This window comes from Calidris pugnax, unplaced genomic scaffold (genome assembly GCF_001431845.1).
Source record: "Calidris pugnax isolate Ruff unplaced genomic scaffold, ASM143184v1 scaffold593, whole genome shotgun sequence".
Lineage (NCBI taxonomy): Eukaryota > Metazoa > Chordata > Aves > Charadriiformes > Scolopacidae > Calidris > Calidris pugnax.
The window spans coordinates 755,491-772,923 of NW_015092181.1; the positions used below are offsets into that span (position 1 = coordinate 755,491).

The 17,433-nt window shown below is 38.9% G+C and overlaps 1 protein-coding gene across 4 annotated transcripts in view; it reads left to right on the top strand.

Moving 5' to 3' along the window:
* The window catches only part of PLEKHA7 (pleckstrin homology domain containing A7), a 119,312-nt gene extending 105,732 nt beyond the window's left edge, over positions 1-13,580 (top strand). For 2 of the 4 annotated variants that reach the window (XM_014962261.1, XM_014962260.1), the window contains exons 23-25: positions 5,233-5,366; positions 6,172-6,314; positions 10,202-10,299. In XM_014962261.1, coding sequence (XP_014817747.1) covers positions 5,233-5,366; positions 6,172-6,314; positions 10,202-10,299 — 375 coding nt within the window. Of the gene's footprint in view, positions 1-5,232; positions 5,367-6,171; positions 6,315-10,201; positions 10,311-12,054 lie in introns of those variants that run through there. The other 2 variants (XM_014962259.1, XM_014962262.1) reach the window with 2 other exon arrangements.
* The last annotated feature ends 3,853 nt before the right edge of the window (positions 13,581-17,433 follow it).

Here is a 17,433-nt window from a genome sequence, read left to right on the forward strand (position 1 = left end):
TAGGGATTGGAAGGGACCTTCAAAGATCATCTAGTCCAATCCCCTGTTGGTGCTTTGTCATGCCCAAAGTAGGAAGTTTTTCCTGTGGAAATTTCCTGTGTTTCAGTTTGTGCCTGTTGCCTCTTGTCCTCTCACTAGGCACCACTGAAAAGAGTCTGGCCCCATCCTCTTGACACGTACCCTTTAGATATTCATAAGCATTGATGAGATCCCCTCTGAGTCTTCTCTTCTCCAGCCTAAACAGACCTAGGTGTCTTAGCGTTTCCTTGTAAGAGAGATGCTCCAGTACTTTGATCATCTTCATAGACTTCTGCTGGACTCTTTCCAGTAGCTCCGTGTCTTTCTTGAACTGGGTAGCCCAGAACTGGGCACAGTACTCCAGATGTGGCATCACCAAGGCAGTGTAGAAGGGGAGGATGACCTTTCTCGACCTGCTGGCCATGTTTTTTAATGCACACCAGGATACACCCCTTCTTAAATGCACCCTTTCTTGGCCACAAGGTCAGCTTCTTGTCCACCAGGACTCTCAGGTGCCTCTCTGCAGAGCTGCTTTCCAGCAGGTCACCCCCTAACCTGTACTGGTGCATATGGTTATTCCTCCTTCGGTGCAGGACCGTAACATTTGCCCTTCTGGAACTTCATTAGGTTCTTCTCTGCCCAACTCTCCAGCCTGTCCAGGTCTCACTAAATGACGGCAGAGCCTTCTGGTGTTGTCAGCCACTCCTCCCACTTTTGTGTGATCGCAAACTTGCTGAGGTATGGTTATTCCTTCTTCGGTGCAGGACCGTAACATTTGCCCTTCTGGAACTTCATTAGGTTCTTCTCTGCCCAACTCTCCAGCCTGTCCAGGTCTCACTAAATGACGGCAGAGCCTTCTGGTGTTGTCAGCCACTCCTCCCAGTTTTGTGTGATCACAAACTTGCTGAGGTTACACTTTGTCTTCTCATCCAGGTCATTGATGAATATGTTGAATAAGACTGGACCCAGTACTGACCCCTAGGGAACATTAGTTACAGGCCTCCAACTAGACTCTGCACCACTGATCACAGCCCTCTGAGCTCTGCCATTCATCCAGTTCTCAAACCACCTTACTGTTCTCTCATCTAACCCACACTTCCTATGCTTACATTTGAGGGTGTTACAGGAGACCATGTCAAAAGCCTTGCTGAAGGCGAGGAAGAGAATGTCCACTGCTTTCCCCTCATCCACCCAGACAGTTATTCCATCATAGAAGACTGTCAGATTCATCAAGCATTATTTCCCCTTGGTGAATCCATGCTGACCACTCCCGATAACCTTATTTTCCTCTACACTGAATATTAACCAGATGCCTTAGACCCCCCTGCCTTCTAGAGCCTTAACCCATGGGATTCCTCCAAGCAGGCCTTTGAAGAGGCCAAAGTCAGCTCACCTGAAGTCCAGGGTTGTAATTCTACTTTTTGCCCTGCTTCTTCCACATGGATCCTGAACTCCACCATCTCATGGTCACCATGGTCTCATGGTAGCCAAGGCTACCTCCAGCCTTCACATCCTCAACTAGTCCTCCTTTGTTTTCTAGTACAAGGTCCATTGCACACCTCTCCTTGTTGGCTCCTCCACCACCTGTGTCAAAAAGTTATCATCAGCTCTCTGCAGAAACTTCCTGGACTTGTGCATGCCTGGCTGTGTTGCCTTTCCAGCAAATATCAGGGTGGTTGAAGTGCCCCATGAGAACCAGGGCCTGTGATCGTGAGGCTATTTCCAGCTGTCTATAGAAGGCCTCATCAACTTCCTCTTCCTGATCCGGTGGTCTGTAGTAAACACCAACAACAGTGTTACCCATATTACCCTGCCTCTTCGTTCTTACCCTTAAGCCCTCAACACCTTCCTCATCCACCCCTAGGCAGAGCTTGATACATGGCAGCTATGTTCTTGCATACAGAGCAACTCCACCACCTCACCCGCCGGCCTGTCTTTCCTTGAAGGTACATGGCCATCCATGACAGCATTCCAGTGATGCGAGCTATCCCACCGTGTCTCCATAATTGCAATGAGAACATGGCCATGTGACGACACACGTCTCTGATTCTTCCTGCTTGTTCTCCATGCTTTGTGTGTTGATATACAAGCATTTCAGAGAGGTAGTTGAGCATGCAGGTTTCCTTGGACGGATGCAAGAGGATCCACCATAGTCATACACATGCTTGAGGTGGCTGGCCTTCTGGTTCTCATCTTGGGAGTCAACTAAGGAACTAAGGAACATTTGTTGCATCTCTGGTTGGCTCTCTGCAGAAACTTCCTGGACTTGTGCATGCCTGGCTGTGTTGCCTTTCCAGCAAATATCAGGGTGGTTGAAGTGCCCCATGAGAACCAGGGCCTGTGATCGTGAGGCTATTTCCAGCTGTCTATAGAAGGCCTCATCAACTTCCTCTTCCTGATCCGGTGGTCTGTAGTAAACACCAACAACAGTGTTACCCATATTACCCTGCCTCTTCGTTCTTACCCTTAAGCCCTCAACACCTTCCTCATCCACCCCTAGGCAGAGCTTGATACATGGCAGCTATGTTCTTGCATACAGAGCAACTCCACCACCTCACCCGCCGGCCTGTCTTTCCTTGAAGGTACATGGCCATCCATGACAGCATTCCAGTGATGCGAGCTATCCCACCGTGTCTCCATAATTGCAATGAGAACATGGCCATGTGACGACACACGTCTCTGATTCTTCCTGCTTGTTCTCCATGCTTTGTGTGTTGATATACAAGCATTTCAGAGAGGTAGTTGAGCATGCAGGTTTCCTTGGACGGATGCAAGAGGATCCACCATAGTCATACACATGCTTGAGGCGGCTGGCCTTCTGGTCCTCATCTTGGGAGTCAACTAAGGAACATTTGTTGCATCTCTGGTTGGCCTGGCTTATTCCCCATTTGCATGTGATGACATGACCATTGCCATTTTAGATCCTACCCGCTGAGTCCTTCAGTTTAAAGCCCGCCTGACCAAGTTGGCCATCCTGCTGCCAAAGATCCCCTTGCCTCTTCTAGATAGGTGATTCCCATCCCTCTGTAACAGTTTATATTCATCAAAGAATGTCCCATTGTCATACCACCCTTATGACAGCACCAGCCATCTGTCCATTTCTGTCTGCTGCCTTTCCTCTAACTGCTAAAATGGAGGAAAAGATAACCTGGGCACCATTTTTTTTCAGAACATCAAGAGTATTGAAAATAAGACACAGCAATGAGGTAAAAGTTAGTTCCCCAGAGCTACTTTACTCTTCATTTTGACTGGCAAAACATGGTAGAGAAGAGGAAGCTCTGCTTTATTCTGGTCAGAACAGAAAACACTCTCTGTCAGCTTTTCAAATGACCTGGTTGGTGTTCTGGGCACTAGATCTTTTTTTAAACTCTAACCGGGTAAAGTATTTGTTTGAAATGCGATTGAGCCATCTTGTGGAAAAGAGAGAATATAGCAAGTGGAAAGATTTCAGTAGGTACTATGCACTGAGTAAAATGCCATGGTAGGTGGAAAATCCGTAAAATTGTTAATGATAATTAGATTAGTAATCACCTCTACTCTTCTGAAAGCTGTTGACAATGTATCGTTTTATATAGAGAGATTTTTGTAAGAGGCTGAATCTGTGAGGCATTATCTGTTGATCTCTATGAATGAATGTATCTTTCAATTAATCTTTGTATATTTTTGGCAGAAAATGCAGTGCTCTCGTAAATTTCAGAAACAGAAAAAGTACTTTTGTTGAATTGCCTTTTCTACTTGCACTCTGCTAATAATTTTTTTTTCCAGAAGGCCTGCAGGGCTACATGAATCACTTCATACATCCAAATTAGCACCTTAGAGTCTAGGATAAGAAACATTTTTGCTTATAGGCATTTCTGTCCTACTTCAGAGTGCAAGTTTGAAGCTCTCAATGCAAAGCTTCTTTCACAAGTTACTGTGGTTGTCCTTTTCCATTTCATGTACCCATCCTCTTCACCTGGTAGGCACTTCTGTACCTGAGGTACTTCTCTGCCTCCTAAAGAAATGTTCTTTAAGGCCAATAAATCTGCTATTTGCATGGTAACTAAGTTTGTTATTTTGGAAGTGGCAGGATGAGATGGTCTAGATTAGTTATAGTATGAAAATTATATATATACTTCTTTTTAAAAAAACATATATCTTTATATACATAGCTACAGAGCTCTGGAGACAAGTTGGAATTGAAGGTTAAAAAGTGTAGTGGAAAATGAGGATTTTTCAGAAAGCATTGGCCTTGGATTTACTGAGAAGGAAGTATAAAAATTTGAGGATGTGATTTTAATGTGATTATGAATGCCAATGACTGTATTATATGCTTTGGACCTATGATTGCCTGCAAATTACTGAGCGTAATCACTGAGGGTTACATCAGGTCACTCAGGTTTTAACAGAAATCTAAAGAGAAGAAGAAAAAAAATAGCTCCTCTTTACTTATTTTTATTTATTAATGCATCCTCTGTGCTTTTCAAAAGCAATCTCTTCTGTATAATAAGCACTGGTTTTCCAAGTCCATTCCCACAAAGACACTGATCCTAACAAAAACTTGTTGCTAGCTTTTGTGCAATCATATTAAAATTTTCAACCTACAGAATTATGTGTATGCAATGTGCTGTTACAGTGGCACAAAGTTAATGTATTTCTGGGTCAGTTCCCTAGACAAGTTTTTAACACCTAGGATTTCAGATTTTATAGTCCGAGAGTTTCCTAAGATGATTACAAACTACTGGTTTTCGTTTTTTTTTCCTTCACTGCTCACAGAAATGATACCCTAGATTAAAACTTTAGGTGATAGTTCCTTTCAGTAGCAGGAAGTTCTCTCTGGCATGACATAAATATTATGACATTCAAATCTGAGGTTGTCCAGTTAGTCTTGTAGTGATTGCTTCTTTCTACTGTAACAGCTTTAGGCAATGTCCTACTTCAGGCTCTAAGCCTGAGCTGAAGAAAGGTTCCCTATTGATTCTGATTTCTGTTGTAATCCTCTTTAGTATTTGTTCTATCTATCTTCTAAAATAAAATGAATCAGAGGGAAAGACACTGTTAAAAGGGCATCAGCCCATATCCAGAGGGAGTATTTAGTATCAGGTACATGTATTGACTGTGAAAGCCCATGCTTTATTCTTTCACTATGTTCTCCCATTAAGGAGAATTTATTTCAATTTTTTTTTTTTTTAAGTCTTTGTTATTAAAAACTCGTCGCTTGTTTTCTTTCCACAGTTGTCAAAACCTGAGAAGGTTGCAATCCCAGAACGCTATGTTGAATTGGAGCCAGAAGAGCCTCTTTCTACAGAAGAACTGGCAGCAAGGCAGCGCAAAGCAGAAAAGATAAAGAATATTCTTACTAAATCAAGGTCAGTTTTTTTTTTTTTTTCAAATCTTATATAGGGGTTGATGTTAAACATTGGGAACTAACTTCATATAACAGTCTTATTCCTATGGAATTATCTAAGTGTTAACTTGTGGCTTTTAGAAAATGCAGACAGAATTTATGTACTATACTTAAAGCTCCTTTTTAAATCAGGGTAGAAGAGATAATGACAAATTTTGTGCATGACCATTTTCTTTCTCAGAGCATCCTAAAGTAGTAGTGATTCCTTAGCAAGCAGCTCGTAGGTGAGTGAGGAGGAAGGAAAGGCACAGATCTGGCCAAAAACAGAAGAGTCAGTAAGACAGCAAGTTTCAGTTGTCTCCAGAGAACTGGAGTTCTGAAGAACACTTTTTGGCTACTTAAAGTTAATGTAGAGTCAACTGAAACATTCAGTTTCAAGAATTTGATTTCCTCAAGTATCTGCTGTCTTTTTGGAAAGAGTTTGTGCCTGAGGACCATGAGGTTATACCTTTTCCTCTTGACACTGGCAAATTTTATCAGCAACTTCAAATAAATAGCATGTTGTTAGTGCTTGCGTGTAAACAGCACATTTACAGCCAAGGACTTCCAGATTTACTTCAGGCTCTGCAGATATTGTGAGTGAATGTGTAATGGCTGTGTCATTTGTATGCTGCGGTCATTTACATACAATACAGTATCTGACACTAAAGAGCTTCAATAAAACAGAGAGCTTGATAGATGAGATCTGAAAACTGCTGTGTGAATTCAAGCTCGTTCTCGTTCTTTATGTTTGTAAATGTTAATGTTGTTTTGCACTTCCCCACTAGCATGCACAACCTGCAGCCTGCTGTTGCCCAGGACAAACACAACTCGGTTGATTTAGATTCACAGCTGCAGGAGCAGGAGCGCATCATTACCATATCATACGCTTTGGCTTCTGAAGCCTCTCAGAGGAGCAAGGAGGTAGCAGGTAATACTTAGTTATTTACGAAATAACAGCTATTTCTTACCAGCTTCTAAAGTTGTGTGGGGTTGTTGCTGAACTCCTGGCATAAGAGAGAATATTAGTCATTCATATTCAAAACAGTGAAAAGTGTGCGTAGATAACAAATTTAGAGAGACTAAAGATGTACGTTATTTGGCCTCCAATGGACAGGGTGAAGGAGACACAGTGGTATGATCAGTAACTTTAGAGCTTGGAAACTTGCTCTTACTACTAGTACTGAAAAATTAACATTTTCAATGAATTCCCTATAGCTATATTAAACGAGGTATTTCTATATTCATGTTTAAAGCGTAAATTGATCTGTGACTTAAAAAAATCAAGACAAAGGGTTTTAAAGTATTTTTTTTTTTAACAGAAAGATCCCCTGGTTCGGTGATTGACATTAGAGTACAATCATTACAGCTTGAGCTGTATGACAACAGGCTGAAAAAGACATTGTAAAATGGGTATTGGCATGTTTCTGTCTGGTGACCAAGATTAAAGGTCAGAGCAAGACAGCCGTGCATGAATTCTGCTTGATACCTGGAAATTAATAGATCTTTTCCTTACTGAAAGTGATAATTTCACTCTTGATTGCTTTATAGTTGAAATAAGTAAGAAATGTCAAGAGATTTGTATCACACAGTAATGCATGCAGCATCTATTTTAGAGAGTATCTGACTGGCCATTTATAACTGGCACAGTTCACTGTTTCAGTGGAGAATGGAAATAATGGAAGCTTTAACTATGATGGAGAAAAAATAAGCATATTTCTCATCTGAAGTTGTCAGTTTAAACTTATGACACTTCCCACAGAAACCCTTAAGACCTTCCCATTAGACACAGATTATTCCAGTATCCAGATGCCTAACGTGCATCTGTAGTAACTGACTGTTGATTGAATGTGGCTGTGTACTCACGGGTGCAGGAGCAGCTAAACCTGGGGGAATGTGATTTTGAGGGATGGAATACATTTTCAAGATACGAATCTTGAGATTTTGGAGAGGTTCTGTGGGTAATTTAACAGACCGGAAGGGATGAGGCCAGACATTATAAAAAAAACAAACACGCCCCAGAATTGTAAAATCTTGGGAGCATTTCAGGAACAACCTTCTGGACCTTCAGGCATCTGTGCATCAAAACGTCTTCTCCCCAGGCAGTCTGGTCCCAGGTCTAGTAACCAGGTCCTTGTGACAGGGACTCGCACACTTTGGTTCTGGAGAGCAACTTTGTGTCTCAGGAGGTATGAACCAACGTAGCATTTTGCCACATGAGTCCTAGCTTCTCCTGGGAGAATTTAGCACCAAAGCTAAGATCAACCACAATGAACACAGCTCGTACTTGAAATTATTCCTCTGTGTCAGTACAACAAGAGCAAAGTGCCTGCCACACTAAACAGTCTTCATGTGGCCAGTTAACTTCTGGGTGTGCATGGAGTTGCAGTAACTGTGCAGCACTGAAATATATTTGATCTTTTTATGTTGTATAGTGAATGTGGTAGCTCTGTTTTCATTACTACAGATTTTTGGTTTATATTTTATTTTTTTATTGTAATTATTTCACAAGTGTGATCACCACATATTCTTAGATATATATAACCACAGAAATCTTCTTAATTCTTTAAATTCTTTAGTTTTCCCCAAAGAGGGAATTAAAATACATATCAACACTGAAACTTATAAATGCTGCTTGAAAAAAAAAATTGCAGTCAGTTGTGAGATGATTTTTAATTTAATTGTTTTTGTGAAGTATAGCATCTAGCTATAGTGTTTTTCAGACACTTGAAAATATCTAATGTAGTAAAGTCCTTGATTCGTTAAGGAAGCACAAACGTTTATGTCCATGCAGTTTTCCTTGCCACACTTGTACCTCAAATGCACACTTCTTGTAACGTGTCTTGCTCTGATTTCAATTATTACTTACTTCTTTAAAAACAAAGACCTTTCAAGGAATTCTAAGAAAAAGCAAGAGCAAAGTGCCTGCCATACTGAACAGTCTTCATGTGCCCAGTTAACTTCTGGGTGTGCGTGGAGTTGCAGTAACTGTGCAGCACTGAAATATATTTGATCTTTTTATGTTGTATAGTGAATGTGGTAGCTCTGTTTTCATTACTACAGATTTTTGGTTTATATTTTATTTTTTTATTGTAATTATTTCACAAGTGTGATCACCACATATTCTTAGATATATATAACCACAGAAATCTTCTTAATTCTTTAAATTCTTTAGTTTTCCCCAAAGAGGGAATTAAAATACATATCAACACTGAAACTTATAAATGCTGCTTGAAAAAAAAAATTGCAGTCAGTTGTGAGATGATTTTTAATTTAATTGTTTTTGTGAAGTATAGCATCTAGCTATAGTGTTTTTCAGACACTTGAAAATATCTAATGTAGTAAAGTCCTTGATTCGTTAAGGAAGCACAAACGTTTATGTCCATGCAGTTTTCCTTGCCACACTTGTACCTCAAATGCACACTTCTTGTAACATGTCTTGCTCTGATTTCAATTATTACTTACTTCTTTAAAAACAAAGACCTTTCAAGGAATTCTAAGAAAAAGCCAGAATGTTTTGGATTTTGATAGAAAATATACAAACCATAAAAAAGTGTTCAGGTTTTTTAGTTATGGCCTGTTTTCTGATGACCTAAAGTGATTAAAAAGAAAAGCATTTGATGCTTTGCATAGCTATTTGTACATTCTCATTTACTCTAATTTTACAGATTTCTTCACATTCTTTTGTAATTTGATCTTTTTTATTTTTTTTTCGGTCATTTGTTCCTTGCTGACGATGCAGACCATATCCGAAAATCCACTTTTGTAATTTGATCTTTTTTAATTTTTTTCGGTCATTTGTTCCCTGCTGACGATGCAGACCATATCCGAAAATCCAAAACCAACTATCGAGATTTTTTACAAAGATTTGCTTATGAAAAAGATTGTGAAGCCTAACTTGTCCCATTTTTTTCAGTGGGAAGCAGTTATGTTAACATGCTATGATAATACAATCTATTTTTAAAGGTTTATATGTTTATCTAATTCTTGTAAAGCAGCTTTTAGAGTTCTTCTGTTCCTAGTAAGAAATCAACCTTTTAAATGGAAATCATGCCAAGAATCTGGAAGACTAAAATCAAATGCAGGACTATCAAGAAGTCATTTCATAAATTATGTGGTTTGGAGTTAGGTCTACCTTTGACCCTCCAAAATGTGAAAGCAGAATTCGCAGAATTTTAAGACTGAGTTTCAATCTCTTTAGGTTTATGATTATTGTCTTCTAGTACTATACCATTATTCTGTTTTATAAACAGGGATAGCTTTAATCACTGTATTCATTTACCTGAAGTTTCAAGCTGAGCTCTGAAAATATATTTACTATGTCATGCACTGTACTAAGCAAAATGTTATACGCATACATACATTTTTTGTGTGGTTTTTTCTATGTATTATTTTTGCTTCTGGTCATTGGTATATAAAAAAGGAAATGTTGAAAACCTGTACAACCTCAGTGAAATCTTGAAATAAAATTAGCAAATATAGGTGCTATTCCAGAACTGCATTTTCAAAAGCAGGGCTGGATTAGGTTATATCAGTGTTGTGTGCCTTAAAATGTTTCAGTGAAACTTCATCTTAAGATAGATTGTCCATATTCTCATTAAAATGGGAATGTTTATTTGCATAACTTAGGGAACTAATAGAAAAAAAGCAGCAGGTAGAAATGTTGTTTAAATTGTGTTCCATATAACTAAAGTAGTGTAACACCTCATTGCATTACTAATCAGGTTTCCTATTCATGTGGTAGAAAATTAAGGTCACTCCGTTTATAATATGAATGTTTGATTGTGCAGCCTAATTCCTGTGTGTGATCCCTTCTAGCTCAGCAGTTGACCTATCCATCTAAAGCACCCTCACCTTCTGTACCACAGCCACCTCACTCCCCCTTAAGCAATGGATTTCACTACACATTTGTTTAAACACCTTAAAAGTAAGAACTAACTGCTCTCAGCATGTCTGATTTGCCAATATACCTTTGCTGTGGCTTGCTGAATTTTAACATTTTTACTAAGCCTAAATTGGATCCAAATGAACGCATGCATCTATTTTTCAGAAACCTTTTATTCTTGTAAATGCTGCTTCTAATGAGCTAACACGTGGGCTAATGAAGTCTTCAAATAACTGTTGTTGCTCTGTAGATAAGATACTTTTGTCATCTTCCTGTGGTGAAGGAGAGAGACATCTGCACTCTCAGTAGTGTGGGGCCAGATTTTCAGCCAGCGGCTTGTACTCCGGTGGCCAGTGTTGTGTGCTCCTGTGGCTGCTGTAGGGGGGTGTGGGTATTTTTGCCTGGATGTGGCACATACAGTTGCTGCTCAAGAGAATCCAAAGTGCAAAGTTGTGTAAGCAGGGGGCTGGTATCTTACACCTGAACTGACATCGGAGTCTTAATTAAGGTGAGCTGAAAATTTGGCCCTTTGTAACTAATTCTACAATATTGTGTTTGGCTTTTCCGTGCCTTTGATGGGTTTTTCCTTGAAATGTGTTAACAGAAGGCTTGATTTTTGTCTCTGATCAGGTTATTTTGCCATTTTGAGTATTAAAATTGTGATAATTTCATTGTCCTTATAATGAAATGTGTATCATCTCCTCCCAGTAGTATTTTCAGAGTTTTCTCTATTTGAAATAGGAAAACCTGTAAATATTATGATACTTGACCCCATGACCCCATTACGTGTGCCTCTACTTAAGACACTGGCTATGCTTCCATAGTTTACTTCGAAATTATTCTCACCTTTCTAATTTCCTTTGGCCTAATTTTAGTGCCTGATTTTGGACAAAAAGATAAAACATAGATGAAGTAGTAAAGAGAGTTGATTAAGTGAGTAACTCAAATAGCATTAATCTTTAGATACCTTTGTTTTCATTATCACTAATCCGAGTCAAATATCTGAGAAAAAAAATAGAAATCCAGATAAAAATGAGCACGTATCAAAAAGGCCCAAATGGGCAGTGACCTGCCTTCTACAAGGCATGTGAAAAATGACAAATTTACATCAAGAGAGGTGTGTAGGCATTAGGAGCCTCTACAGTGCTTAATAGAAACAGCCATTTGCTTTTATGGTTTAGTTTATCTTTCTGAGAACCAGATTCTACCATCTTTCTGTGTCTGAATAATACTTGACTCTACTATTATATCCAGGGATATGTGAGTTAATTATCATTATCACATGAGATCTTTATGTCTGAGTAGGGTAGCCCTGTGTGGCTTCAAGAACCCAGAAAAATAACCATACCATCCCAGGGTTAGACTTGAGTGAGGGACTTGGACCAGGTGACCTTCAGAGGTCCCTTTGTACCTCACCCATTCTGCAATTCCAGACTGACTTAAAAACTTCTCTAGCACGTCTGTATAAAATAAATATGTATAAATACATACATACATATGTGTATAGCTATATTTACACACACACACACACATATATATATATGGTCCTATGTTTTCTTCAGGAAAATTATCAAGAAAATAATTGTAATAGCCAGCAACATGCAGAGGACACAGGAGTTTGAGCATCAATGGCATCATTGTTTGCTTAATGTGTCTATATGAATTGTTTGTTCTGTCAAACTGCAGAAGGCCTTAATAAAAAAATATGTTTCCTGAAAGTGCTTGCTGCTTGGCACAAATGTACTCCCATGAATATTTAACCATGTTTTATTTTACTTCATGCTAGCCAAAGCAGTAAGTGAACACTGACATCAGACTCACAGCAAGTCCCACCTGATGACGCCGCGTGGAAGGAGGAGGAGGCTCATTCCCAGCTCTCTGTGAAGAGACTCATCACCTGGTGACGTGTTCTTCGGGAAGTACAGTCAGAGAATAATAGGGGGATTTTCTATGAAAATGAAGAGAATTGCAAATCCTTTTATTTTGACTTCAGTTTAGTTCAGACTTTTTATATGAATAAATGGCACTTTTAATAAACTCTGTAAAATACTGACAATATATTTTTAGGACCATGTATTTTAGAACTTTTTTAAATCAAGGGCTCAATTCATTTTAAGAGAAACTTCTTGCATAGACGTTAAAAGATGCTGTTACTTCCCCCTCAGGCTCAGATGCACAATGTAAAGTATCATGAAAAAAATGTAAATTTGAACGAAGCTGGAAGCACATTCCCAGGGTATGGGTAGAGTTAAGGCAAGTGGGACGTTTGCTGGAAGAGTGTTTTGGATTGGGTATGTCTGTAGAGTTAATCACCCACCCTTCTGCCCATTAAACACTACATTGCAAGGAACTTTTAGCTTGAATTTCTATGTATCAGTAACCACCGTAGACCTGACATTTTCTACGAAAGCCATAATGAAAGCCAGTTTTAACTCTCATTTCCTTTTTTGATCCCCTATGATTAACTTGCTGGTGTTGATATACAGTATGCTAGGTTGCTCTTGATAATACCCTCAGTAACAAACCGCTAACAAATTATATTTTTTTTGAAAGCTAAGATACGAAAGAAGAAAACTTTTAAGTAAAATATGTGAACTAAGCAATAAAAAATACAATAGGATATGTCATTTTACTAGTAAATATGTATTTTTCTTTTGATTCTTTTCAGTAAATATTACAATATGATGTATTGACTAGTATTTATCCTAGAAACAGCAAGACTAATGTAATGTGGCACCTGCTAATTTCGTATCTATGTTCACCTGGTGCTTAACTTTGCCAAACTTTGAAATTCAGTGTTTTACTTATGTATAGGGCAAAGGGTGAGGTAGTTACATAAGGAGAAAATAAGATTAAATTAATTGCTGCAACTACTTTACTTGAAGAAAATCCCAGTGTATGCATTGAATGCAAGACATGCAAAATTTTCCCATTGTGGAGTTATTGGTTGAGTACAGCTCTGGAGGAAAAATGACTGAGAAATACTTCTGCAGGAATTTGTGAAACCACTAAGTTGTTCATTTGCTGTATTCAAGTAATAGCTACAAAACCCTTGAAATTGACCTCCAAGTTTCAGACTTTAAGACAAATCATATTATATTAACACTATACTCAGAAATATTCTTAAAAGTATATATTTAGCTAATGCAATCTATTTTACCTCAATACTGCCAGTATCAACTTCAAAACCTTTTGCCAAAATAATGATTTATTTTTGCCTTTATAAAGTTTTGAAAGCATAAATGAATATTTTGCAAGAAAACATTAATTTAAATAAAATGTAACAGTTTGGAAAATTGTATATGTACAGATTAAAATATTAACATAACTGCCTCCTGTTGCCTCTGCTCCTGTCAGTGTCCATGGGGTTGAAAATCTGGAGTCAATTGTGCTGTTACCGTCTTGTGCTCTTCTTTGGTTCAAATCTCATTGAAGTTCTACAGTTTTGTACTTACTTTACTGGGATTTGGTTCAGGTTCCAACACCAAGCTTCATTTTTATTTCTTTCTTTTTTTTTTTTTCAGAAATGTTTCTTAGCATTTGATTAAATCTGCCTTCATTCTTGAATAGAAAGATTTTTCAGGGCTGTCCCCTAAACATGACTACAATATTGTCCTTTCTGTATTGTAGATGTATATGTTTGTCTGAGAGTCTTAGCCCTTTAATTTCTGGTGAAATAAAGCGTCAAAAGTAATTTTAATCTCAAAATGAGCAAACAAGGAACCTGGAGAGGTCAGATAGTGACCCGTGCACCGTGTGAGCGGGGGGTTGGCCCAGGAGAGGGTCGGGGGGCAGCTGGCAGAGCAGCTGACCAGCAGTGATTGGTGCTGTGACAGTGCCCTCAAACGTCAGCAGTTTGATGGAGATTAGTGTTTGTAACAAAACTGAAGATCTTTTTGAAGATCTTGTTCTGTGTCTATAGTTAATCTTATAATCAGAGGGAAAAAAAAAAAAAATCAAGATATAACTTTTCTTCCAAAACTTTTTATTAAATACGTGAAATGCTGTTTTCCAGTGACCCATCTTTTTTTGTAGGGATGGGTGTATTTTTTAAATTACTAGAACTAATTTTCGTATGCATATAGTGTTCGGTTTGGGTCAGTTTTCTTTTTCAGTTCTATTTCTTTTAATCAAAACACTGTTTTGTAGGTGTTACATGCTACTCTAATATTAATACTAGAAATAAATGATGTCTACTTGCAGATCAGTATAATTTTGGTCACAAAGTGGCTTTTTTTTTCTCTGCTTATTAAGCAGCTTAAGTGTTTGGGACTAATTATAATTAAAGAAACAGAAATTCATTAGAAAGCAGTATTGGTTCTTCTTTTGAAGGTGCTGTTTTCTAATTAGTGTCTTGTAATATTATAGCAAGCAAAAATTATGCAGCCTGCCTTCCATTATGCAGCTGTTTTCAGTGTCTTCAAGTAAAGGTACTAAAGCTTTATTGCACAGCTGAATTTATAAACCTACACCCTGATACCCGTAAGCAGCACCGCTTTCACCTTTTTGGACTTCCGTAACATCCCCCACTCCTGCTTTTTCACTACTGTTTTTTGAGTTTGTAGTTATTGCTGGGCTGGTAGGGAATGCTGTAGAGGTAGAGAGCTGCTGCTTGTCTTTGTACATCTGTATAAAACTGCTGCTTGTGAAGGATGGACAGTGGCAGTAGTTCTGAGCCATCCGTACTGGTTTGAACAGTTGGGCACAAACCCTCGCTAGAAATGCTGGGGCAGGAAGCAAGATACAACTTGTGTTAAGGGATTCTGTTCTAGAAAGTTGATTCCATGTGGAACTAAAAGCTACTGAAAGACACTACTTAACGTGAGCACTGCTATTTAAAGAAAACTGTTAAAGGTCTCAAGTACCTCTGAGAGCACCCTTTGGAGGGAGGGGTTGGTGTTTTGGGGAAGAGGAGCGCTCCCCATGGGTGCTGCTATTGTTTACACTGTTGTCTTTCCATCTGCACCATTTCCACATCTTCAAATCTATGCGTATGTATTTTATATCAGCATCTCTTCCCCTCTGTAAACCCACGAATTTCCCATGTGCCTTAGCAATTAACTTCTGGATGTTTTATGAAGGAATGACCAGATTTACTTAGTGTCAAAACTTAGAAGATACAGAAGGCGTGATCTGATGTTACCCCTCTGATTTCTGTCTGTCTTTGGGTATTTTAAAGCATTTCCTTGTGCTGCATGTGTGTTTGTGTCTATGTATTTCGTAGTTATAAAAAGAACAAAGCCATGCACAAGAAGAACATGAAAAATTGCTATATTTCCACACCTAGTAAACATTCCCATTGGTTATTTGGCTGTATTCAAAAGGCTAAGACTTTTATTGCTCTACTAGCAAAAGCAACCTTTCTTCACAGTGGAGCAGTACAAAGAAAGAGCACAAAAAATACACACATCACAGTGCCTGAAATTCTGTTTGAACAACTGTATTGATTGGGTCTGACCCCTTTACATTTTTTTTCCATTATTTGAAAAGGTGCATCTAACTGTAGCTGAATTGAACCAACCGAGATGAACTTTCCATGAAAACTTCTTGAGATATTTCTTTAGTTCAAAGCTTTGGAATTTTAAAGAGCATTTTTAATAGAAGTCTGTTGAGGTATTCTGTGCAACAACCATACTTTGAATGTTAAACTACAGGTAAACCTAAGAGGAAGGTATACAATTATAAAGCCTACCATGAAATTACTAGGAAATGGCATGGTAACTTTGAGTGCTAATTATAAAAGTAAATAAAAGCAGAAAGTATTGCATATGTGCACATTTGTGCGCTGTTTACTTGTTATTTTCTTGTCAGTGCTCCTGGTTGCCTTAGAGAGTGTAAAACAGCCTCCAGACAAAACACCAGGAGAATTAGACAGCATTTTTGGAGCAGTTAGGGATGAAATAGTGTTTTAAAAGATGTAAGCTTAGAGGACAATGTTGTTTTCTTGTTGCTAACTAGAAGAAGCCTTTTACCGGGAGCTATAGAATAAGAAAGCCATAAAGGAGAGAAGAGATTAAGATCACAAAAGTGAGTTGCAAGTTTGTAGGAAATAATGGCAGAGATGTTCAGTGAGAGGCTGAAGGTGAGTGGAGAACAGCCAGTGGTTTGAAGGGAGAGCTGGTAAAAACATGAGGGAGCAAAATGCTTTAGCAAAAGGACTCTGCCTAAATTGTAGAGGGGGAGGTAAGAAGAAGGAATACCTGGCAAGTGAGGATCTCAGTCCAGTGAGTGCCTCTAGAGCCAGGATTGAGAAAAGCCTTAACACTGTTTTCTGGTTCATCCCCTGAGACAGGGTGTTTTGGGAAGTTTTTTGAAACCCTGGCTGATGGCTTATGCAAGATGTAACCCTAAAGAAATGAAGTAGTTGGTGACATTTAGTTACCATGAGTTGTACCACTCTGGGGGAAGAGTTGACATCAGAAAATTCACTGCTAATTCTGTTTGTCTCTTGCATTGTCTGTATTGTTGGCTTTTCTCACTGCTTAGTTCATGCTTAACAGTTCCAGGTCTCTGCTCTGCTTCTTCCACACTGCGCCTTTGAGCATCTTCTTCTCCCAGTATGGAACAGGATTTTGTCTTCTGCCCAACACGGTTGCAGTGCGTCTGTGTGTGTGTGTGTATGGGGGTGTGAGCACATACACACACACGCGTGTTGACCCCACTCTCCTTTCATTTGGTGCTAAGACACAAAATTGGCAAAAGCTGAGGGGCCCCTGCCGAGACGAGGACCAGAACTGGCTCCTCTGCTCACTTTCCAAGTCCTGACCTGGATGAGAGGCTCAGAGGGACATTTCTTGAGTGTAGCCGTGTCCCCTGGCCTTCTCAAAGCCTCTGTGTGCCTGAGGACTCCAGTTGTCTTTCTGAATCCAGTTTAAAAGTGACTAGACAAATGATTTTATACACATTTATACACAGGATCTGGGTAGTGGCTCCATCAGTTGATTCCTGAGTAAATTTGTCCTCTATTCTTTTGTGTGTCCAGTATCAATTTCTTACGTTAGGAAGTATTTGACCAAAAAAGAAAATGTTTTGGAAGGAGATGTTCTGTTAGTGCATCCTTGCAACAGATCATGATTACTAGACCTTAGTGGCTGCAAGAGGAAGAGGGAGACTTGGCCCCAACCGGTTAAGGATTAAAAGCTTCACCTGCACTTGTTTTAAAGCT